The sequence below is a fragment of the Aphidius gifuensis genome, linkage group LG3 (genome assembly GCF_014905175.1).
Source record: "Aphidius gifuensis isolate YNYX2018 linkage group LG3, ASM1490517v1, whole genome shotgun sequence".
NCBI classification, from domain to species: domain Eukaryota; kingdom Metazoa; phylum Arthropoda; class Insecta; order Hymenoptera; family Braconidae; genus Aphidius; species Aphidius gifuensis.
In genome coordinates this window covers 19,893,172-19,916,364 of record NC_057790.1, presented here as the reverse complement: position 1 = coordinate 19,916,364, position 23,193 = coordinate 19,893,172, and the positions used below count along the sequence as shown (strand labels likewise).

The following is a 23,193-nucleotide window of genomic DNA, read 5'->3' as shown; positions in this document are numbered from 1 at the left end:
ACCCCAAGGATATATTGGAAGTGTAGCTCGATAAAATTGTGAAATGCATTCAATAATCTGATAACAATTATTCTGTAAACAAATAAAAATATCAAATTAATTTTTAAAATAATAAATTTACAAATTTAAAAATAATATTAATATTCTTACCTTTCTACAAATATTAGAAGGTAAACAAGTTATAATTGTTTTTAAAAAAACAGTAAATATTTTAACTTGTAAATCAATTATAAAAATTATTAATATTGTATCATAAAAATAATAATATCCATTTTGATAAAAAAAATCTGGATAAATGCCAAATATAAAAATCATTATTCCCAAAATTATTAAAATATAAAAAATCATAGCATATAATTTTTTCTTTTCAAATGGATTTTTTTCAATGAATTTTGTTAAATCATAATTTGATTTTGTAAAAACACAATATAATGTAAATAAACCAAACAGAAAAGCCTTATCATTGGATATTAATTTGAAGAGTATTGTTAAAAAATAAAAAATTGTCATTTTTGTTGAATTTGATAATTTAATATTAAATGTACTTGTTGATTCAGGAGGTATGACAGGTGCATCATCAACGTCAAGATCAATATGATTATCCGGAATACGATCAGAATTTTCATCAGTAAAATTGACTGAGTGTAGATTATTACCAGGTTGTTCTATAATTGGTGGAGTATAATTATTACGATCGATACTTGGATCATCTCCTGTCAAGAGTGATGATAATTCATCGTCATTGTCAACTGCAGGAGGAGAAGCTACTCCTCCAGATGAAAATGTTTGTGTTATATTATTTATCCAATAATTTAAAACAGCCTATAATTGAGAAGAAATAAATTATTAAAATGATATAGGACAATTATGATATGAAAGGCTTTTATATAAATATTAAAAATAAAATACTCACATGGATTATTTGATAGATTGATGGTCCAATACTCTCCAGAGATATCAAGGTACCATCAGAAATTGTAGAAACTCGTACGTTTGATCGATTAAATTTTAAAATCCAGCCATTATTTGTAAAAATTATTGTCAATGCCGAATGCAATTGAGTTGATAAATCTTCTGTACTTCCAACTGGTAAACCAGGCTCAATATTCTCATCCATATTTTTATTTTTTTATTATAATAATTAATTATCAACACTTTATTAATTTTTACTCAATAACTTACGCTCAATAATATTTATTAAAAATCAATAATATTTATTTTTTAATTTTATATGATAGTGAACAATTCGAGGAAAGACTAATGAGCATACTAAAATAAATTTATTTCTAAAATATAGATATGACCTATTGATAAACGCCAGGGACGAATTTATTTTTATTTTTTTCAAACTGAAAATTTGTATGCCGCATGATAATTGTTGTTTATCAAAAGACATTTAGTAAAATTTTATTTATTTAAAATTCAAGAAAGTGATAAACAACGAATAAAAATAAAATATTATTTTAGATAAAATACAAAAATGTTTAGTTTTAATTTATTTATTTAAAATTTCAAAACGAAAATAATAAATAGTATTTTGAGTATGAAAGAAAAAAATTATATTCATCACATAAATGAATAAATAAATATTATATTTTTATTATTGTTTTAATTGAATATAATTTTAAAAATTAATTTGTTTATTAAACTAGTTGGATGTAATTAGAAGTGATGCCCATTTGATGATTTAAATTTCTATTAAAACGAAATGAAATAAATGAATTAAAATAAATCCTCTGAATTAAAAATATTATAATTAATTATTTTGTCTTTTTTTTAATAAAAAATATACACAGAACAATTGTGTCGGTCAGGACTTCTGTGCATCATCAATTTAACAATATTATGAGTTTTGATGTTTTACGGCTAGAGAAACGTATATGCCATTTTTCTACACTCATACATATATATACGTTATATATATGCTTTTACATCATCAGTAAAATAAAATAAAATAAAAAAAAAATAGCGGCTCTTGTGGCGGTTTCCTTTGTTCCCCACAAACATAAACGTATTTTCCACTTACACAATCTTCTTGATTATCGATACCAACTTCTCGGCCAACTTTAATTACAATATTAAAAAATTATTTCTTACCTTTTTTTTTCCTCTTCGATTCAATTTTATTTTTGCACTTTACATACCGTTATATATTTATACCAAAGAAAATATATATAACAAGTCAATTTGTCTAAATGAAAATTAGATTTTCAAAAATGAATATATTAAAATTAAAATTATTCATCTGCAATTAGTACAGTAATTTAAAAAATAATTTTATGGATTGTCAATATGCGGTCATTTAAAAATTAAATGACCACAAAAAAATTTAATCAGCTAATAACGACGACTAATTTAAATCGTTTAAAAATTAAAAAAATTAATTATGAGTAAAATAAATAAAAGGTGAGAAAAAAATAAAATAAATAAAAATAGAAAAGATGTGATGATAATAACATAACGCTTGACGAGTATAACCCTCAAAAGGCCTTGCAATTATTCACTGGGATTTATTAGAGCATCATTCTAACGCTTTACGATGCACCTGGTCCTGATTCTTCATCTCATCTTTCTTCATATTCATCTATACTTTACAACCCTTTATTTTCTATTTTTTTTTTTTTTCCATTAGTCTCATCTCACTCACACCAATCATCACCATCATCATCATTTATATATCCCATCTCTTTTTATTGATTTTTTTTTTTTTTTAAATTTTATTATTTCTTTTTTTTTCATTTGGTCAGTTTCATCTGTGGTACCTTTAGCTTCTTATTCACTCTTATGGCTTTGTTCAAACTCTTTATCTTTTATATTCAACTGACCATCACACCCTCCCAATTCTCTTTCTCTTTCTTTATGATTTTTTTTTTTTTTATTTTTTATATTTTTTACCTTAGCCTTCTTTAAGAGACCCGACACCGACTCAGCTAATTATTTTATTCTCACGCCAAGACGTCAGAACTGCGCGTGCCTTTCATTAGACTTTTACCTTTGAATCATCACCCCTTGCTCTTTTCTCTTCCTTCATCTTATACACTCTTTTATTTTAATCATTTAAAATGGAAAAATATATAGATAAAATATATCAAGTATTTATTTGAATATCTAAATAATATATATAATTATTTTTCTCTTACGAAATTGTTATATAAAACATTTTTAAAAAATTAAAAAACAAAACTATTTTTTGTTCTGATTTTTAAAGTTTGAAAAATATTATTTAAAATATATATATTATATACACAATATAATTTTTGATTTTTATTATTATTGTTTAGCAAAAAATGTGTGAAATTTAAAAAAATATTTAAAAAAAAGAGTTTAGAGGTTGAGATATTTATTAGACTGCGGCATGACAATAGAAGTAAACTATAAGTAAGTCTTTTGGATATTGGTTGCTGTCTTGGAATGCATGTAAAAATGAACTTTCTTATTGCAAAGGGTTATATATATTCATTGTGTATATATAGATGCAAGAAAAAACAAGAAATATATACATTTAAAAAAAAATAAAATAAATGAATAAAAAAAATGATGATATTTTGTTGGGGAATTATGATGGGGGCGTTGAGACTCAATGGAAAATGGAGATATGTATATGGTTAAAAATATCAGTATATATTTTGAGTGAGTGCCAAAGGGGTCACTTGTAGCATATCTCATGGTGTAAGTTACTTACAAAGCCAATATATTCCATAACCTGTTACGAATTGCTGAGAGCTGTGGCTTATACATATGGCACAATCGTGCTACTGCCGTAATTATTTTCTTTGCACGTAAAAATTTATATATATATATATGACTGTTTATTTATTGTTTATTATATTTCATTTGAAATATAATAATCTATCAAAATTATTATATGTTATTAAATCATTTAGAAAAAATTTCGATAATTATTATCGAAAATTTTTATCAATTTTTCTATATGACAAAAAATTATTTTAAAATATTAATAAATTATTTTTATTATTATACAACTATTAATTTAATTTATTTGAAATTGAGGGTAAATATTTAACGTATAATTGAACTGCAGTGATTAGATGTATTTGATATTTAAAAAAATTATTTAAAAATTAATCGATATAATTTATTTGGAAATTGGAATTTAAATTTTTTTAATATAATTAATGACAAAAATTAAATGTATATATTTAGAATATATATTTGAATGAACATATTGGTTGCCGTATGTGCAGGTCTAAAAAAGACCCTCTGTTCCAATTTTGTGCCCAATAAGACTAATTCCTTCAAAGAAGCCGCGCGTCGACTAAAAGTCTACCCTGAATTTCTTGAGAGTATTTTTCTCTCACGTGCTTTTGCCCCATCGCCAAATTTCACGTAAATTATGTGACGCCAAGGATTTACGGGACTTGGGAGGTCAGTTGCTTTAACAGTGTGAAAAAAAAAAAAATGTTCTCATGATTCTGAAAAACTTATAGAGCCGCACAAGTTGTTCTAATAATCATTTCCGCATTTTATTTAACTTTTTTTTTTCCTTTTTTTAGATAATAAAAAATTGTTTATTATTTATCTAATTTTTAAATAATAAAAATATTTATTTATTACGCTCTTATTTTTGATTTTTATAAAATCTTTTAAATATTGAGTTTTGGATATTAATTTGTAAAGACCACCATCTCACTGGCCTAATTTATTTTTAAATTCTTTGTTTCTAATGAGATGCAAAGGACGAAGTCAATATAGACTGGTCAATGTGAAAGCAATCATTTTTATGTTCCTCATTCTATTATTTTTTCAGAAAGTTATATCTCTTAAACTGGAGGCAGTTTTTTCGTTCATATTTTCATAAAATTATGTGGCTATCACTGTCTTCAATATATATTCCAAAATGATTATTATTTATTTCAGTTGAAATATATTTTTAACTTTTAAAAATTGCCAAAAATAAATATAAATAAATTTTTTTTAAATCTGTTCAATCATCATTAGTTATATAAAATATATATATTTTTTTTATTTCTAAATTATCAATTTAAAAAAAAACCCATTTAATGACACTTTAAATTAAAAAATTTATACTAAATTTCACAATACAATACAATTTCAATATTGATATAACTGTTTTTTTTTTAATTCTATTTAAATGTTTTTTTTTTTTACCAATTCTTTTATAAATTTTAATTGAAAAATATAATTTAATATAAATAATTTGTAAATCAATTCGTTATGGATGTTAAAATTAATTTATCATATTTTTCTAAATACATGATTAATGATATTAAAAAAAAAAAACAAAAAAAGAACAAATGAAAATATTTTCAAAACAATTCAATTTACAGTTATTCTGCACTCTTTATATTAAACCTTGAATAATTTAAAAATACTTTTTAGAAAAAGATTTATCTCTTTTACTAATTATGAAAAAAAAAAGCATCAAAATTATACTGATGATGATGATAATTTCCTAGAACTCTTGATATTTTTTTGTATCAACTTGTCAAGTTTAAAAATTTACGATTTTATAGAAAAAATAAATAAAAATATTTTGAATGACAAATATACAATGAAAATTATGATGGTATAGTAATAAATTTTAATAGCTTTAACACCCTCGTAAATAAGATTTAAAGAATATATACTAAGAGAGTTAACAATAATCACTTTGTTATATATTATCACATTTCAAAAAAAAACATCAAGTTGGAAAATCATGCTATTAAGTGCATCCTCATGTTTTTTCGTTGAAATATATGACCCCGAAAAAGTAATAATTGCCGCAAAACATTGGAACCCAGAACCCTGTATGGGTGCTAAGGGCACACAGCAAGGTTCCAACCAAGAAGAATGAAAAATAAAATAAAAAAAAAAAAAAGGAAAATATATATGCGTGTATATAAAAAAAAGGTCCTAACGAAAATTTACTGAGTACAAAGGAGGGAGTTTGTGTTCTTTTTTTTTTGCCAAATGTACCAACTCCCCCTGACTGAGTGAACACTATACACTTAAGTGTAAGATAATAATGTATGTATGATGGAAGATAATAAATTTTATGACTATGTTTTCTTGTTGTATTGTATATTCTTTTTATACAAGTTGAGTTTGTGTGTTGGCATTTAAAAGTTGTAAATCTTGATAGTTTTTGAACAGTAGCATGGTTTTTTGGTTCTCTTGAGTTACAAAAAGACATATATATATAGTTTAAGTGATGGTCATGGACCGCAGGAGGTAAACTTAATAATTGTGGCCTGTGTCGAGGCCAATAACGAAATCACCACCAATGAACACGGCAACTTGGAATCCAAGGGGTCTAAATTTTTACGCTTTTAAGTTTGGAACAAAAATATTGGATTTACCTTGAAATAAAAAAAAAAAAAGAATGTAAAAAAAAAACTAGAAATAAAAAGGACATTATGGACATCTAAAGACGAGTATATAAAGACACAAATCCGTGACATGTTCTAAAATTGTAAAAAAAAAAAAAAATTTTAAACTTGTAAGAACTTTTGAAAGACGAAAAAAAAAATTCTTAAGAATATAAAAAATTTTATATTGATCTTAACTTTTATAAAAATTTTTATAACAAAAAATAAAATGATACTTGTAAAAATAAAAAGATGAAAATCTTTTTTGAGTATAGATCGTTTTTTTTTTCAGTTAAAAGAGGCTAAATTTTAGCCTGTTAATTATTATAAAAATATTAATTTGTTTATTGCAATAATTTTTTAAATATCATAGCTGAGAATTTTAATTTTTTGGTCTTTAAATTATTATTGTTCATTGTTAATTTCAAGAGAATATATAAAAAGAAAAATAAATTCATGAAGTCTTAATATTTTCAAGGCAAATAACATATACCTCAAAATGAAAATGTAACCTTTTAAAAATTGCAATAGGCAATAATTGACTGCGTGTAAAATAAGAAATAGAAGAAAAAAAAAAAGGGCCTAGGTGGTCTTGAAATGTTTTATCTATTGTCTACGATGAATACAAAGATCATGCGTGACTAACCAAAATCCCAGACCATGGTCTACCAGTGTGTCCAATAATAAAAAAATGTTGTTTTTACGCTCACAGTGCAAGCATAAAACTCAATTTAACGTTGCATATACCCAAGGGAGTGAAACATACCTTGACTTAAAAATATATTTTATGTTTTTTTTTTTTTTGCAGACACATTTAGAAGAAGAGCACACACGTTGTTCGGAAAGATCCTGTACAGGTCGAGGAAATACGTATTGATTAGGATCTTCTAAGATGTCCAACATAGCACATTTTTTTTTTTTTTGCGTTACGCAGAAATGTCTTTATTCACATACAAGTTAGTTTTTTTTTTAAACAGAATAAAAGAAATATATTTTAGCAATGGTACAACATTATTGAATACATTAGTGTTTACACATGTCTCAAGAAATTTTTATTTATATTTTTTTATTTTTGTCTATGTGTGGAGATATAGAAAAATTTTTGTTTAGGGAAATTAAAAATTCTAATGATTATGGACAGTTGTAACACCCCGTCGCTTCTCACCTAGTTTAACATAACAACAACATATATACACATGTATTAAATACCTAGGCTATTATTCAAAAAAGAAATGCTAAATATAAAAAAAATATAAATAAAAAAATATAGAAAAAAAAAAATCCAGGAGTGTTATATGTATATTTATTTATTCATGTGTGAGGTCCAATAGATTCAACACATATAGACCCGCCTCGAAATGACTTTGACAACGACTGATGCTCAAATATTTTTCATCAAGATTTATTAGGACTTTGACTAATTGCCCACTTTTAATAGAATTTTTTTTTTTATTTTATTTATTTATTTTTTTTTTTGACTCCGTGAGAGACAATTCATTGAAAAATTTACTCAGTTCTAAACTATTTAAGCTATGTCTATAGAATAAATAAAAAAATACTCCGAAAAAAATTTTTTTTTTCGTTATTAATATTAAATCATTGTAGAAGGTCATATTTAAATTAATAAAAAATATATTACTTTTTTTTTAAATAAATTTATATTAATAATAATTTTAATTTCTACGAAAAATTTATTTTTCTAAATAGCTAATTATAATTTAAATTTATTTTACATCTGCAATAAATATTGAAAAAATTAATATCTCAATTAAAAGTTGAAAAAAAAATAAAACAACTATATAATATTGAGTCAATAAAAAAAAATGATTGAATATAATTTAAAAATATTACAGACAAACAAATCAATTAATCAAAAAAATAGATAGAAATCAATAAATCAACAAGAGCTTTTATTGAATGAAAAAAAAATTAATACCAAATGAAAAAAGAAAAAAATGCATATATATGCGAATTTGAAAAGTCAGTTTTGTAGGCGTCTACCAAGAAATATATTCCCGCCCATTTTCATACGGAGTATATTACAAACCACGTGGTAGGGCGTAACCAATCATCGTATGAGACCAAAATCATCAAAAAACAACCAAGTACATGAACAACAATAATACATATGAATATAAAATACAAACACAAATATAAAATGATCATGTTAAACATTATGATGAGGAGCAAAAAGAAAAAAAAAAAAGAGGGTTGGCAGGAGACACACCTCTACCCCCTTTTTAAAAATCATTCAGTAAGTTTAAAGTAAGAAGAGTGGGAAGGGGACTGATGGGGACTCATGGGGAGATATAAAGGGGACTTTGATCTCGCTCCATTAGTCCTCTCCCCCTCCTTACTTCTCCTTTTTTTTATTTTTAATTTTTATTTCTATTTTTGCACTGCAGCACAATTCAAATCATGAGATGTATTTTATATATATATGCGAGAGAAATAAGAAATAATGTAAAATCATAAAAAAGTAGAGAGGGGGTCAATGTGAAAGGAGGGGTAGTGAAGGGGGCAGATACCCAACAAACACGATATCCAGTGACTGGAGTGGAAATTTTGTATACACCACTGACACCAACGTTATTGCCTTGGTACCCCTCGCCTAAGCCACACGAGAGTCTTATTTTCACTGGCAATTCAGACATTTCATATTTCCTGTTCCCCCTTTCCATTAAAAACAACTTTTTATTTAACCCTTAAATAGTTATTTCTCTTATTTTGATATTCTGCCAACGAGTTTATAAAAAAAAAAAATTTATTTTTTGTTTTATCATCATTAATTTTATTTTTGAAATTTATTTATTTTTCTTTTAAATAATTGATTTATCAATATATTTAATGATATTTTTTATAATGTAATTTTCTCAAGTGGATATATAATTATATATTACCAAAGTGTCAATTAAATTTGTGAAAAAAAAAAAATATAAATTAAGTGACTGTGATTGTATTGCTTTTTTTTTTTTAATTACAAAATTGAAGATTAAAAATTTTATTGTTTATAAAATTATAATTTATTTATTTATTTTTTTCTATTGTCAAGAGTGAAGTGAATAATTGAAAATTAAGTTTTGATAAATAGTTTAATGATTATATTTTAATTTTTTGTAAAAGTATTGAAAAAAAAAAAAAAATTATTGAAAATGGATATGAAACCGTTTTTTGGAGGCTATCCATTTCAAGGTAATTTTAAAAAAATATTATAATTTTTATTTAAGGATATAATTTTATTATGTGTTATTAATTTATTAAAATTATTGTCACCCTTAAGGGCTATTTTGTATAATTTTAATGATGTATGATAAATATTAAAAAATAAAAAAAAAATAAGCGTGAAATATTTTTTTTCTTGAATTACATGAAATTAAAATATTTTTATTTAATAAATATTTATAAAAAAAAAAAAAAACTATATCAATAACTGTTATTATAAAATACCTTCAAGTAACTTTAAATTAATTTAATCCTATATTTTTGAATTTTTGTTTAAAAGCTGGAGATTATTTTAATCGTGCGATTTTACATTGACTCTCTTGTGAAATTTTTATCTTATTTCAAATAATTTTATTTTCAAGCGTAAATCTTAAACACAGTAATTATACATACGGTCATATAATTGCATATTCGTGTACAGCTGACACTGCAGTTTATAATATCATGAATGCGTATATTAAATACATACAGTGGCAGTGTCACGTAGAAAGGGTTGCTAATTCTACTAATAATCAAAAAATATATTTAACTCGTTAACCCAGTAAATTACTCAAACCCGCCCAACATTTTATTAAACCATATTTAAATTTCATTTCTAATTTAACGCTGTTTATCATCAAAATATCCTACATGCAATATAATTTTTAATTTATATATATTTTTTTATTTTATTTAACAGCTTCCGTTTTAAAATTATCTCGTTTAATTATTATTATTTAAAAAAGGCATAAATGTTTTAAAATAAATTTATATTAATTATATGTATAAGAGAATAAAAAGAAGCTGTTTTTTTTAATTGTTTATTTATTGTTTAAAATAAAAAATATAAAAATAATAATATGGATATATAATTAATTGATTAATTTGATTGATTTCAGGACAAGGAAGAATGAATCAATTGGGTGGTGTATTTATAAATGGTCGACCATTACCACATCATATTAGAAAAAAAATAGTTGAAATGGCTGTTGCTGGTACACGACCATGTATGATATCAAGACATTTACGTGTATCACATGGTTGTGTATCAAAAATATTAAATAGATATCAAGAAACTGGTTCAATAAAACCAGGTGTTATTGGTGGTAGTAAACCTCGTGTTGCAACACCTGAAGTTGAAACAAGAATTGAAGAACTTAAACGTGATAATCCGGGTATATTTTCATGGGAAATACGTGATACACTTGTAAAGGTATATTTTGAAAAATAACTTTTAATCATTTATTGCAATTTAAATTAAATTAACAATATTAATTAAAATTTTTCATAAAAAATTAAAATTCAATTAACAAAATATTAATTAAAATTTTAGATAATTTCTTTTTAATTAAATTATTTAATTTATGAATTATTATATAATTAAATCATTTAGTTTTTGTATTTGATTTTTTAACATCATTTTTCTATATATTATTTTGTTTTAAACTTTTTTTTATTTATTTATTTTTTTTTTGATTTTTTTTTTTTTGATTGGGAATGCTGAGGCTATGATAATATCAATTTATCCAGTGTACGGTGCATTTCCTGATCGCTCACAGAATATACTTATGTATCTTTTACTGCGATCACAGTTGAATGGAGCTTTTTAATATGGGTATATATATACGTGAGTTGCTCTGGGCGACTTGCGTGTCCTCTAATACGATACCGCCGCTTACACCCACTATATACTCATTGACGTTTATAATATATAAGTAACTACATATATACACATGTACATGTACATATATATATTCTCTTGTTTATCTCACCGAGGGCCAAAAATTATATATTCAACACTGTCATTTATCCTCCATACCATGCAAACTATATACTCCTTTCAATTTTTCAATCACAACAAAAGACACAAATCATAAAATTAAAGGACAAAAATAAATTATAATAAAAAAAATAATACACGTGGATATTATAAAGTATTTATAACCATTTAAAAATTGTTTTTTTTTTTTAAATATATTTCTACTTTTAATAAATAAATAAATGATATTTATCAAAAAAAAAAAAAAAACAATATAAAAATGTTATACTTCACTTAATTATTTATTATTATAATTTAAAATTTCATGAAAATTAAAATATCTAAAATTATATATAATTTTTTTTGATCAATATATTTTTTTTCTTTTTATAATTTTATATTCAATTTTTTTTTACCTCCTCGTGCTGTTTTGAGATCGTAAGTTTGATTTTTTTGATAAAGATATATATAAATTGCAAAAATTAATAAATAAATAAATTGAATGAAAAAAAAAAAAAAGAATTAAGTAAAGGTTAAATAAAATTTAAGAAAAAAAATATAATTTATTGAAGAGGATATCCGTATAGTGCGAAAGATATTTAAACGTGCATTGATATGTTCGAGTGTAAAGGGGGTGTACAAAGAAAATAAATAAAAAATAAAAAATTCGGGTGAGGTCTTGAGAGTTGTAGGGAAAATAAAAAAAAAAAATAAATAAAAAAACTTGAGTGCTTGGTTGCGGCATTAATACGGCATTTAATAGTGTAAGAAGGCGTTTCTGGTGCCCGCGTTGTTGCCCTGAGGCTTTTTTTTTTCTCTCCATCTTTTTTTTCCCCCTGTCATCACCCTAGTATCGCAACACAACTTTCATCAGTATATATACATGCAAATCATTTATACATACATGTAAATTAATACTAAATATGTGTGCTCGGATTTATCGCAATAAAGAATGAGACTCAAACGAAAAAAAAAAAATCATATAAAAAAATCATTTTTAAAAAACAAATTTTTTTTTAAATATAATGAAAAAGTGACTGAGGGCGATATCGTTATTGTTTTTGAGATGCCGACATGATCATAGATCTTGATATGATAAACAATCGTTTAATCTTTATACACCCGCGTTTTTATTTTATTCCAATTTTTTTTTTATTTTTTCTTTTTTCATTTATCCGCATACATATAATTTAATTTACTTTTTGTTTATTTTCATTTTTTTATATAATTTATTTATACAAATAATAATAACGATAATAATAAATTATTCGATGTTAATTAATAATTATTTTTAATTAATTTGTTTAACGTTTGTATTTTTATTTAGAATTTTATTTTCGTTGAGATTGAATGTACAATGTACATATACATTTCGAAATGATTTTTTTATTTTTCTATGAGTTGAAAAAATATTTGAATAAGACTATAATGTGATAATTTGATTGATCATAATAGGTGTATAATATTAACAAGGTGTGTAAATTTTATTTGTCTTACAGGAGGGATTCTCGGATCCACCAAGTGTCAGTTCTATTAGTCGACTTTTACGTGGAGGAAGACCAGGTGATGATGGCAAAAAGGATTACACTATTGATGGAATATTAGGTGGTGGTAAGTGTATATATTTATTATAAAATTGTTATTCAATTTTTAAAAAGAAATAGATTATTAACTGGAGCTTTTAGAAAGCTTTGAATTTAAATTTATATATACTTAGAAAATTTTCCATACAAAATTAAAGCTCTAGAAAAATTTGCATAGAAGATTCATGGCGCTAAAATTTTTTTGTAAATATCTAAAAATAAAAAAATTAATCCTCAAAACAATAACAAATATTTCTATTATTGTAGAAAACTGTATAGACATTAAGTCTGTCAGTTAACAATAAGAAAAGAAAAATGAAATATCACCCTTAAAAATCCAAAAATAAAATATCCAAAAAATAAACAAACCAGAAAAATAAAGAAAACAAACAAAAAAAAAAACTGCAGTCTGGAGAATATAATCTCCAGTGGGCGTTGAGCTGGATTAACTCAAAGTTAGCCAGCATGTCTGACAAACAGATTATAACCAAGAGTGTCAATATCTTATGGGGACAGGAAATTTTCTTCACCACAAGAAGTCTCCCTACCCATTGCTCTTCAAATCAAATATATATCATTAACAAAAAAAAAATAAATAAAATACAATTCACTGCTCCAAAGTAACCAAACTGACCACAAACAAAAAAAAAAAATAAAACAAAAAAAAGAATACATATAATTCTTATATACAAAATAAATTCAGGTGAGATAAAAAAAATAAAATGTAAATAGAAAAAGAAAAAAAATAAATCTATATATTTGTATATTAAAATGTGTGTGTATGTGTCCGTCCATTAAATAGCGTGGACAGTCGACAAGATTGAGGAATGCGTTTTGGAAGTTGTCTGTAGGTGTGGCGGAATCTGTTTCTCTTTAGAGCATATCAAATTTCAGTGTATGCGAAAGTTCAGAAGTTTGTGTTGTTCATGTAATACAACTTGGCGAAAAAATATCAAAGAAACCTTTTTTTTTTTCTTTTATTATTTATTTAAAATATATTTCGTAATTTTTTTTTTGAGTAAAGAGTTATTTTAATAAATTTAAAAAAAATTACAAACATCAGCGAGTTGTATTTTTTTCAAATATATATCGAAAAGAGTTAAAAAAAAAAAAAAAAAAGAGAAAGGATATCACTATACTTGATATATAAGAGAAAAGAGGGCATATGGAATATTTGAGATCAAATGTAATATAGAAGAGAGGGTTTAGGTCGAGAATGTGAGGAAAGAGTTGAGTTTGAGTCAGAAGAGAAGGTGAGGATATTTTGTATACATGTACGAGGGGCCTTATACAATACACATGAGTCCCATGAAAAATAAGAATATGAAAAAAAAAAAAAACGAAGAAGAGGCGTGAGACGGGGGTTAAATCTCCCTCACTATGAAGAGAGTCCCACTGAGATCAAAAAGACCGACTGCCACACGTCGACAGTGCCTCTCAACCTATACTCAATAACATACTTGAATACACTTGAATATCAAATTATAATTATTATAAAATATATATATTACATGACAACATGACCACTTATTTTTTTTTTCATTTCATATTATCATTTTATTATTATTATTGCAAAAAAAAAATATATTTTTGTCTTTTAAAATTAAAAATTTTATTATTTTGAATGATTTATATATTGAGTGATATAGTTTGATGGGATTCAGTTTTAAGTAGGCATCAAAATGTCTTTAGATATTAGGCCCCATTATTGCCAAACAATTTTATTAATAGAAAAATTATTTTTTAATTTTTTTAAAGGATGTCAAAAGAGGGTAGTAAAATTGTAAATTGTATATTATTGAGAATGATTTTTTTTTTTTTGAAATTTATAATGTGAATTTTTATACTGATGAAGAGGAAGATATGTCTGAGGGATTTTAATGCTAAGAACCTCTGAAATGTTGATGGCAAAAAAAAAAAAAATTTTCAAGAGGTTTTTTTTTAATTTTTAACTTTTAAATTTATTTCTTTCTCTTTTTTGATTATTTTTTTTTTTTTCTAGGATATATCAGAGTAAAATTATTATGTATAGGTGTCTGGTGAATTTTTGGCCACTGAGACTTTGGAATGACACGTTGCCTGTGGCTTTCATATATATTCCTTATTTTTATTCCCTTCCTTATTCCTTTGGACTTGACCGCCGACGAGGATTAGCCTAATGGGTCCTGCTCAAATCGCGTCCACCTTCACCTCACCCTCACACTCATTTTATTATTTATTTTTATTTTGATCTTATTTATTTATTTATTTTTTATTCTTCATCATCATCATCATCATCATCTTTTTCTTACTCAACTCTTTCATTTTTTATATACAAAGAGAATAGAAAAAAAAAAAACTAAAAATTCTTGAACGATTTATTGACAGATTTGTGTATATCGATTTTTATTTTGTTTAAAAAAATTGAATATAGTTTTCTAAATTAATATTTAATAGTCGAAAGAATAGTGACTAATTCATAGTGACTTTAACTCATAACGCTGACGCGGACTCCGACTCTACTCTACTTTTATTTAAAACCTCTTTAAATCAGTAAAAATAATAATTAACAATTTTTGTTAAATTTTTAATTATATTTAATACTATATTGCAAAATAAAATTCTTAAAAAATTCAAACCAAATCGTAGAAGATACCTGACTATATACATTAAGTAACTCCGACTCCGTCACTCCGACTCTACTCTACTTTTACTTAAAACCTCTTTAAATCAGTATAAATAACAATTAACAATTCTTTAAATTTTTACCCAAATCATAGAAGATAATTTGTAAATATATATAATATTTTTTTTTTAAAATACCTCCATATTTTTTAAATCCCGTTGCGAAAAAAAAATTAAAAAAAAAATACTCCAAAATATTTCTAGAAATAATTAGACAAGATCAAGGAAATGTCACCGACAAAATTTATCATTAAAAGAGATCATTTTTTATTTACCTTTGAAAGACCAAGGTGATGATTAAAGAAAAAAAAAAAAAAAATAGCAAAGAATAGAAAAGAAGTAGTAAAAAAAAAAAAATACCGAAAAGAAAAAACTTGATTAATTATTGTCAAGTGTGTGTGTGTGTTTTTTTTTAGCAACTGGCTTCTAGTGTCGTTTTTTATTTTCCTTTTTTTTTCGGTAGTAGGCCACACGGGTGAATTACGAGGCTAGAATAAGGCTAAAAAATAAATCGAATAGGCAATATATTGTCGGTGGTATAGGAAAATCAAAAAGGCGGCGATCCATTGACTTCACACCGGGCGTTGACAGGAACATACCAGGCGATCAAGCCGCCAAATAACGTTACCGCCACGAACTCAAAAAAAAAACTATTGTACTTGTTTTTTATATTATTTGTTACACAAACTATACACAAGTTTTTCCATTGATATTTGTTAACATTTAGAAGGGAAACACACACACTGAATCAACATATACATTATTATTTTATTTTGTATATGAAGAGAAAATAACATACATGTATGTTAACTCTTAAAATGCCACCCAGACCCCCAAGTGCGTGGTCCTTCTCACTGCTATATGTATATATACTGCTATAGATTTATAACATCACGGCGGCATTTTTGGATTTTTTTTTTTTCTTTATTTTTCCCCTCGGCCAGCCTCAAAGAACAGGACCAATTCGATATGCTAACGAACGTGTGGGACCATGTTAGAAATGGCCAAATAAAAAAAAAGACTTTTCTTTTATGTATATATAAATATATATATGTATATAAACGGTTGCTACTACTTGGGTGACAATTCATTGATTTTCATTATATAAAGAAAAACTTTTATTTTCTATAAAATCACGTAACCCCAATCGAGCTACGATATATATTTACACTGATGAAAAAAAAAAAATAGAATTCCTTGAAATAATAAATAAAAACTTGACCTTGGCACATTTTCTGTCCTTTTTTTTATATATAAATTAGATTAAATAGATTTTTATATAATTCCATTTGTTTAGATAAGATATTTTTAATTTAATTAAAACTTGAGATAGTTATTTTATTTATTGAGATAACATTTAAACCTGTTAGAAATATTTTTGTATTTGTTGTTTAATTAAGAAAAAAATTTACAATGGGGTATTGTTTTTTTTAAAACAATAATCAAGGATTGGTATGTTAACATTTATTATTGAAGGATAAATATAAGTGAGAGATAATCAATAAAACATATCATCGGTTAACGCCCCAATGATGCTCTCTCATTACAAAATCCGACATATGGCTTTTGCAAAACGATCATTCCACCACTAAATACAATTATCATTTATTATTATATTAATATATTATTGTTTTATTTTTATTGTTAGTTGAGAAAATGAAAAAATAAATAAATAAAAAAATATATATATAAAAGAGAACGAATGAAAAATATAAAGAACAAAATAATAAGAAAAAAAAAATAAAAATGTCAGAGGGCAATTTGTGGAATGCCAAGAGGGCAATCACAGACACGGTACTTTAAAACTTCACTTTGAAACCCGTTGAGAATTATTTAGCCACCTGGCAATGCTACCCTTCATCAAACTCTAATTTTTTTAATTAATCATTACCATTTAATATTTCTTTTTTTAATTTTGAGTAATTTTATTTTTTAAAATAATTTACATTTATGAAGAAATTATTAATTAATTTTCTACATTATTTTTTTTTTTTGCAATTTTATTTGTTAATAGGGCTTCATGCGGTACCGAGACTAGTCTCGGTCTCGCATGCGTCGTCTCGCGAGACGCGAGACCGAGACCGAGACCGAGACCGCCTTGAATCAATAAACGATACCGAGACCGGACCGAGTATCGTCAAGAAATCTCGCTAGTCTCGCGAGACTCTGAAAATTTTAAATATATTTTTTTTTTTTTTTTCCTTTACCGTATGATCATATTAAAAAAAGAACTGATATATTCCTGCACAGTAAGACACTGCACAGTAGGGCATGACGCCAGATCACAAGTATTTACAAGCCTTATGTATCAATGAAAATTGTAAAGACTTAAGTTACGCCAATTATATTTTCCTCAACTGATATTTTTGTATTTGATGTTTCAAAGCAATGATTTACTTCTTGAAAAAAATACATATCATGAAGTAAACAAAAAAAAAAAGAAAATATACTATTTGTTTATGGCATTTCAAAGATTTTCTAGACTAATTTAACGATTTTTAAATTTTCAAGATTCACTTTGAACATTCGTTTGTCTTTCATTTTTATTTTTTTTATGGAAACAGAAAGATTATGTCTACTGTATTTGTTTACACAATTAGGACGATCTGATGCTTCATCCTTGAAGTTGTTCAGTTCCTCTGTGGTCACGTTGAAGAAAACATCAAATTTTTTTTTATGAATTTAATAAATGAAAATAAAAAACAAACGTCGTATATAAAAATAATTCTCGTTATAATTTTGTATGATTAATCAATTTTATTAATATTAAAATTAATAATCAATTTATTAATTAATATAATTCAATATTTATTGCATTATTATATATTTTATAATTTTAAAAAAATTAGGTAATACAATATTAATTGTTTTTATTTTACACGAATTTGATATACATGGTATTATTGAATCACTTTTTTTACTTTACTTGGACGAATAAATATTAGTATAAAAGCGAGACCCGGCGAGACCCGGCGAGACTTGCGAGACGAGACCGAGACCGAGACCGAGACCGAGACCTAAAATCTTAAAATTGCGAGACCGAGACCGAGACCGAGAATTGGTTTTAAAATAATTTACATTTACCGAGACTTATTAATTCGTCTCGTCTCATATTTTTTGCAATTTTATTTGTTAATAGTTTAATAATAATAGTATATTGTTATTACCTTATTATTGTTGAGACCATTAGCGACAATCAGCTTGATTTTATGATGAATTTGGAGCAAACTTGTTGACATCATTCACCAGGCCCATCAAATTTTTTTTATGACATTTTTAAATCACATTTTTCATGTAATTAGTTCAACATAATTGTAGGTCAACATATAATTTTTTATCACAAAACAAATACACTAATATATTGTCGCCATTTTTTTAATTACGATTTAAAAAAAAAAAATACACTGATATAATTGTCGCCATTTTTTTTGTTATGATGATGGAGAAAAAAAAAAACAATTACACCGATTTTACCGCCATTTTGATTTACGATGAAAAAAAAAAAAAAAAACTATTTATATTGAAAAAATAATAATTATTAATACACACTTATAGTTAATTTAATTATTATAATTATTGACTTTTAAAACTTTTTTATTAATACTAAATTGACTGAAACACTTTTAATATTTTTTTTTTGAGAAAATAAATTTAGTTATTGACACGGCTGACTGATTTTTCAAGGTCAATTTTTTAATCAACAATTTGAGCAAATATATATTAATTATTGTCAATGTTTTTTTATTTTCACATACACGTAATAACTGGCTTATTAAATCAACACTATTTTTATTAATTAACAATGAAAAATTATATTAAAATAATCCAAATTTGGAGTAAACCTTCGGAGCACTTACAAGGGACGTGCGACATTTTTTTCTACTGCCCCCCTTGTTTTTTTTTTTTTTTCTCAACTTACCGTTATGCGAAAAAAAAAAAAAAACAATAAAAAAAAATATGGCGCCCCCACAATTTTCGCGCGACAATTAAAATTCAAATTCAAATTTGATATTTTTATATAATTTTTTGTTTTTCGCCATATAATAAAAATTAAGTAAAATTATATTTTCAAATATAAATTAAATTAAAAAAATTCATTTTATAATTAAAATAAATTAATTAATTTCTATTTAAATAAAAAATAATAATAATATTATAAAAATTAATTCAAAAATGCCGCGGGGAATTTATTGAATGTTAAATCAAGCAGCACAAACATCATAAATATCTTAATCTGTCAATCGAATAAATGACTAAATATGACTAAATGTCTCATGCACCTGTGACACAGGATTATATATAAATTATATTTTCAATCCCTCATGTAAAGTGTTACATTAACGTCTTCCAACAAACAAAAAAAAAAAAGTAAAAAAAATGATAACTAATAAATTAATAATAATAATAAAATGATGAAAAATATATCTAGATGATGATCCACATGATTATGATAAATTTGAATGAATGACGCAAAGTGCCTCAAAGTCAATGTGTCATACAGGTACAAAATTTTTTATAATATATTTTATCTTCTTTTATGCTTACCGCAAACAACACAATACAAATACATTTTATGTCAAATAAATATATATACATATATAAATATATATACGCGACCATTGACAGTTTGAATCTTGGCCACAACGACAACGATCTCTTTTTAAAATCCGACATTCATCCAAAAGAACCCAATGAGAATAGAAAATAAAATAAGAAAAATGTATATATTTATATAAAAAAAAAAAAGAGTCGGTCGGACAAGTTGCATCTCTTGCCAAATAATGCTCCAACACAACAACATCAAATCGTTTGTCGGCTCCTTTAAATTCCTGTCATCTTTTTTTCCCCCCATACACATACACAACTTCCTATAAGCCCATCAAAAAAAATAAATAAATAAAAGAATAAAAAAATAGTTTAGTTATAGAGTGAATAAGAAAATGAAATATATAAAAAAAAAAAAAAAGTCAAAGTGCCGCTTTAAATCTATGTTTGGCAATATTTCACAACGCACGCCCAGTTTCGACAATAAAAATAAAAAAACTACTGTCATATACAGGTACAAAATAATATAATGTCACATTGATATTTTTCAATGCACAAGACACAGTAGAACTTGACGGTGTATACTTATGTTGAACAATAATAAATAGAAAAATAAAATTTTCAAAAGAAATCAATGATAAATTGGTGGATATAAAAAATTTAATAAATTACCAAAAATATATATTTCTCACGTTAATTTTTTAAAGTTGTTGAATAATTTTAATGTACAAAAATAATATATATTAAATTAATAAAATAAATTGCATGAATGAAACAAGTTATAGCAAAAAATAAAAATGAAATGGAAAAAAAAAAAAATGTGGGACTGAAAATAAAATAAATATACTATTGAATGAATATAAACTTGAATGTATACCTATATAGGATTACAATGTTTTTATTTGTGTAAAGATTCGTATGAATTGAAGCATCAGATTTGATGATAAATCCTAAAATGCAATTGACGGTGTGGAAAATAACATATCATGTATTGCCATTTGGCTGTTTCAAACGTCAAAACACAAAGTTCAATATATAAAAAAAAAAAATAAATATCAAAATAAAAGTTGTATAAAAGATATTCAATAACGATTATCCTATATTTTAATGTTGATACCACAAAGTGGGTACTCAATTGACCGATAAAATAGCCACATGGTACGCCATCAAGCATATGAGATTATTATTTTTTTTTTTTTACTCTTTCTTTTTACATTATTTATTCATTTTTTTGTTACTTTAAATATCCCCAAGGTTTTAAATTTTTTTAAAAGAGACATTCAACAATAGAATGAATGAATTTATTTTTTTTTTTTATTATTGACAATACAATGACGACTTAGGTTCAAGATGAGCCCTCAGGTAAAAATTCGCATTGTATATCATAATTTTGAAAATTAAATTATCATTGAATAATCCAACAAAAAAATAAATAAAAATAAATTGAAAATATAAAATATATATTTAATATAAAAAATTAAATTTTTCAGGTGGTCGATGTGGTGGTGGTGGTGATGATTCAGATACTGAAAGTGAACCAGGTGTACCATTAAAACGTAAACAACGACGTAGTAGAACAACATTTTCAAATAGTCAACTTGAACAATTAGAATCAGCATTTTTACGTGCTCAATATCCAGATGTATATGCTAGAGAAGAACTTGCCCAAAGAACTGGTTTAACTGAAGCAAGAATACAAGTATGGTTTAGTAATAGACGTGCAAGATTACGTAAACATGCTGGTAATATGCATACACTACCATCATTACCATTAACACAATGTCAATATGGTACATCAAACGGTCATGATTTAAGTCAATTAATGCCACAAGTTACATCACAATTACCAAGTGGTATAACACCAGTATCAACAACATTACATCATCAAATGCCATCAAGTACATTACATCAAATGTCAGCATCAATGGTTCCAAATCAATTATCAACAACAACAAGTATGAAAAATGATTTACAATCAAGTAGTATTACTGGTTCATCATTGACTAATTTAACTGGACCACAATCAACAGCTAGTAGTGCTCATTCTTCTGCTTCTGCTGCTGCTGCTGTATCATCTGGTTTTTCACACAATACTGGTAATTTTTTATTTTTATAAATTCATCATGTACATATATATTTTTTTTTTATTATTCATTTGCTAAATTATAGTCTAGAAAATATATTACGCAAGTATTTTATTAATAGTATATTTTTTAAATGACGTATTACTTTGCTCAGTCATGATTTTTATTGATTCAACAAACTGATGTAATTCTGTTGTTGATGCAAACAATATTATCAATGAGATATGAATTTTTAAATGATAATAAAATTAATGTATATTAATGTATATTTAATTTATCATATTCAAGGAATTTTCAACAATTGTTTGTATTTAGAATTATCATTTTTTTATTTTTTAAATTATAAAAATATATAAACAAGGTTTAGTTTATTATGATTAACTGTATATTTTTATTTATTTATTTTTCAAGGTAATAATGACTGGTCAAGAACGTCACAACTTAATTGGGGACAATTTAATCATTTTCAAAGTGGTGCTGATTATTCATCAAGTCATCCAAATCATCATCCATCGAGTCATGGTATTGGTCATCAAGTACCAACTGCTTGCAATCCAGTTGGCACACCCACTGAATGGGGATATGAACAAAATTATGATTATGCACATCAACATGCACAATTAAATTATCATCGAAGTGTCAGTGGTATATTTTAGTCAATTATTGTATAAATTATTTAATTATATTAGCATATTGTAAATATATATATATAACATATATAAATAAATAAAAAACTGGTCTTATTAAATATATATATTATAATAATATAAATAAAAAAATTAATTATGTGTTTTTAATTTTATTTATTACTACTATTTTTTTAAATTAAATCAACATCGTATTTTTTTTTTTAAGTACAATATTTCTATTAATAAATTAATAATAATAATAATATAAATGTTAAATTTATTTATTTTATTTTGTTATCTTGGTTTTAAAATATTTTTTTTCTTTTCTTTTTTTTTCCAATTTTTATCATGTATTAAAAAAATATACAACAGCCAACAAAACTAATGATGGTTTTT

At 24.7% G+C, this 23,193-nt stretch overlaps 1 protein-coding gene across 1 annotated transcript; it reads left to right on the top strand.

Moving 5' to 3' along the window:
- Window positions 1-9,430: 9,430 nt before the first annotated feature.
- LOC122852572 (protein gooseberry-like) lies at window positions 9,431-22,824 on the top strand. The gene is made up of 5 exons (XM_044152462.1): window positions 9,431-9,524; window positions 10,433-10,746; window positions 12,792-12,903; window positions 21,575-22,180; window positions 22,580-22,824. The coding sequence occupies exons 1-5, from the start codon at window positions 9,485-9,487 to the stop codon at window positions 22,822-22,824; spliced, it is 1,317 nt and encodes a 438-aa protein (XP_044008397.1). The 5' UTR covers window positions 9,431-9,484.
- Window positions 22,825-23,193: the final 369 nt, after the last annotated feature.

Coding starts and splice junctions, on each gene's coding strand:
- LOC122852572 (XM_044152462.1), top strand. CDS start 9,485: ATGGATATGAAACCGTTTTTTGGAGGCTATCCATTTCAAG. Junction 10,747..12,791: donor TACGTGATACACTTGTAAAG/GTATATTTTGAA, acceptor TTTGTCTTACAG/GAGGGATTCTCGGATCCACC. Junction 22,181..22,579: donor TGGTTTTTCACACAATACTG/GTAATTTTTTAT, acceptor TTATTTTTCAAG/GTAATAATGACTGGTCAAGA.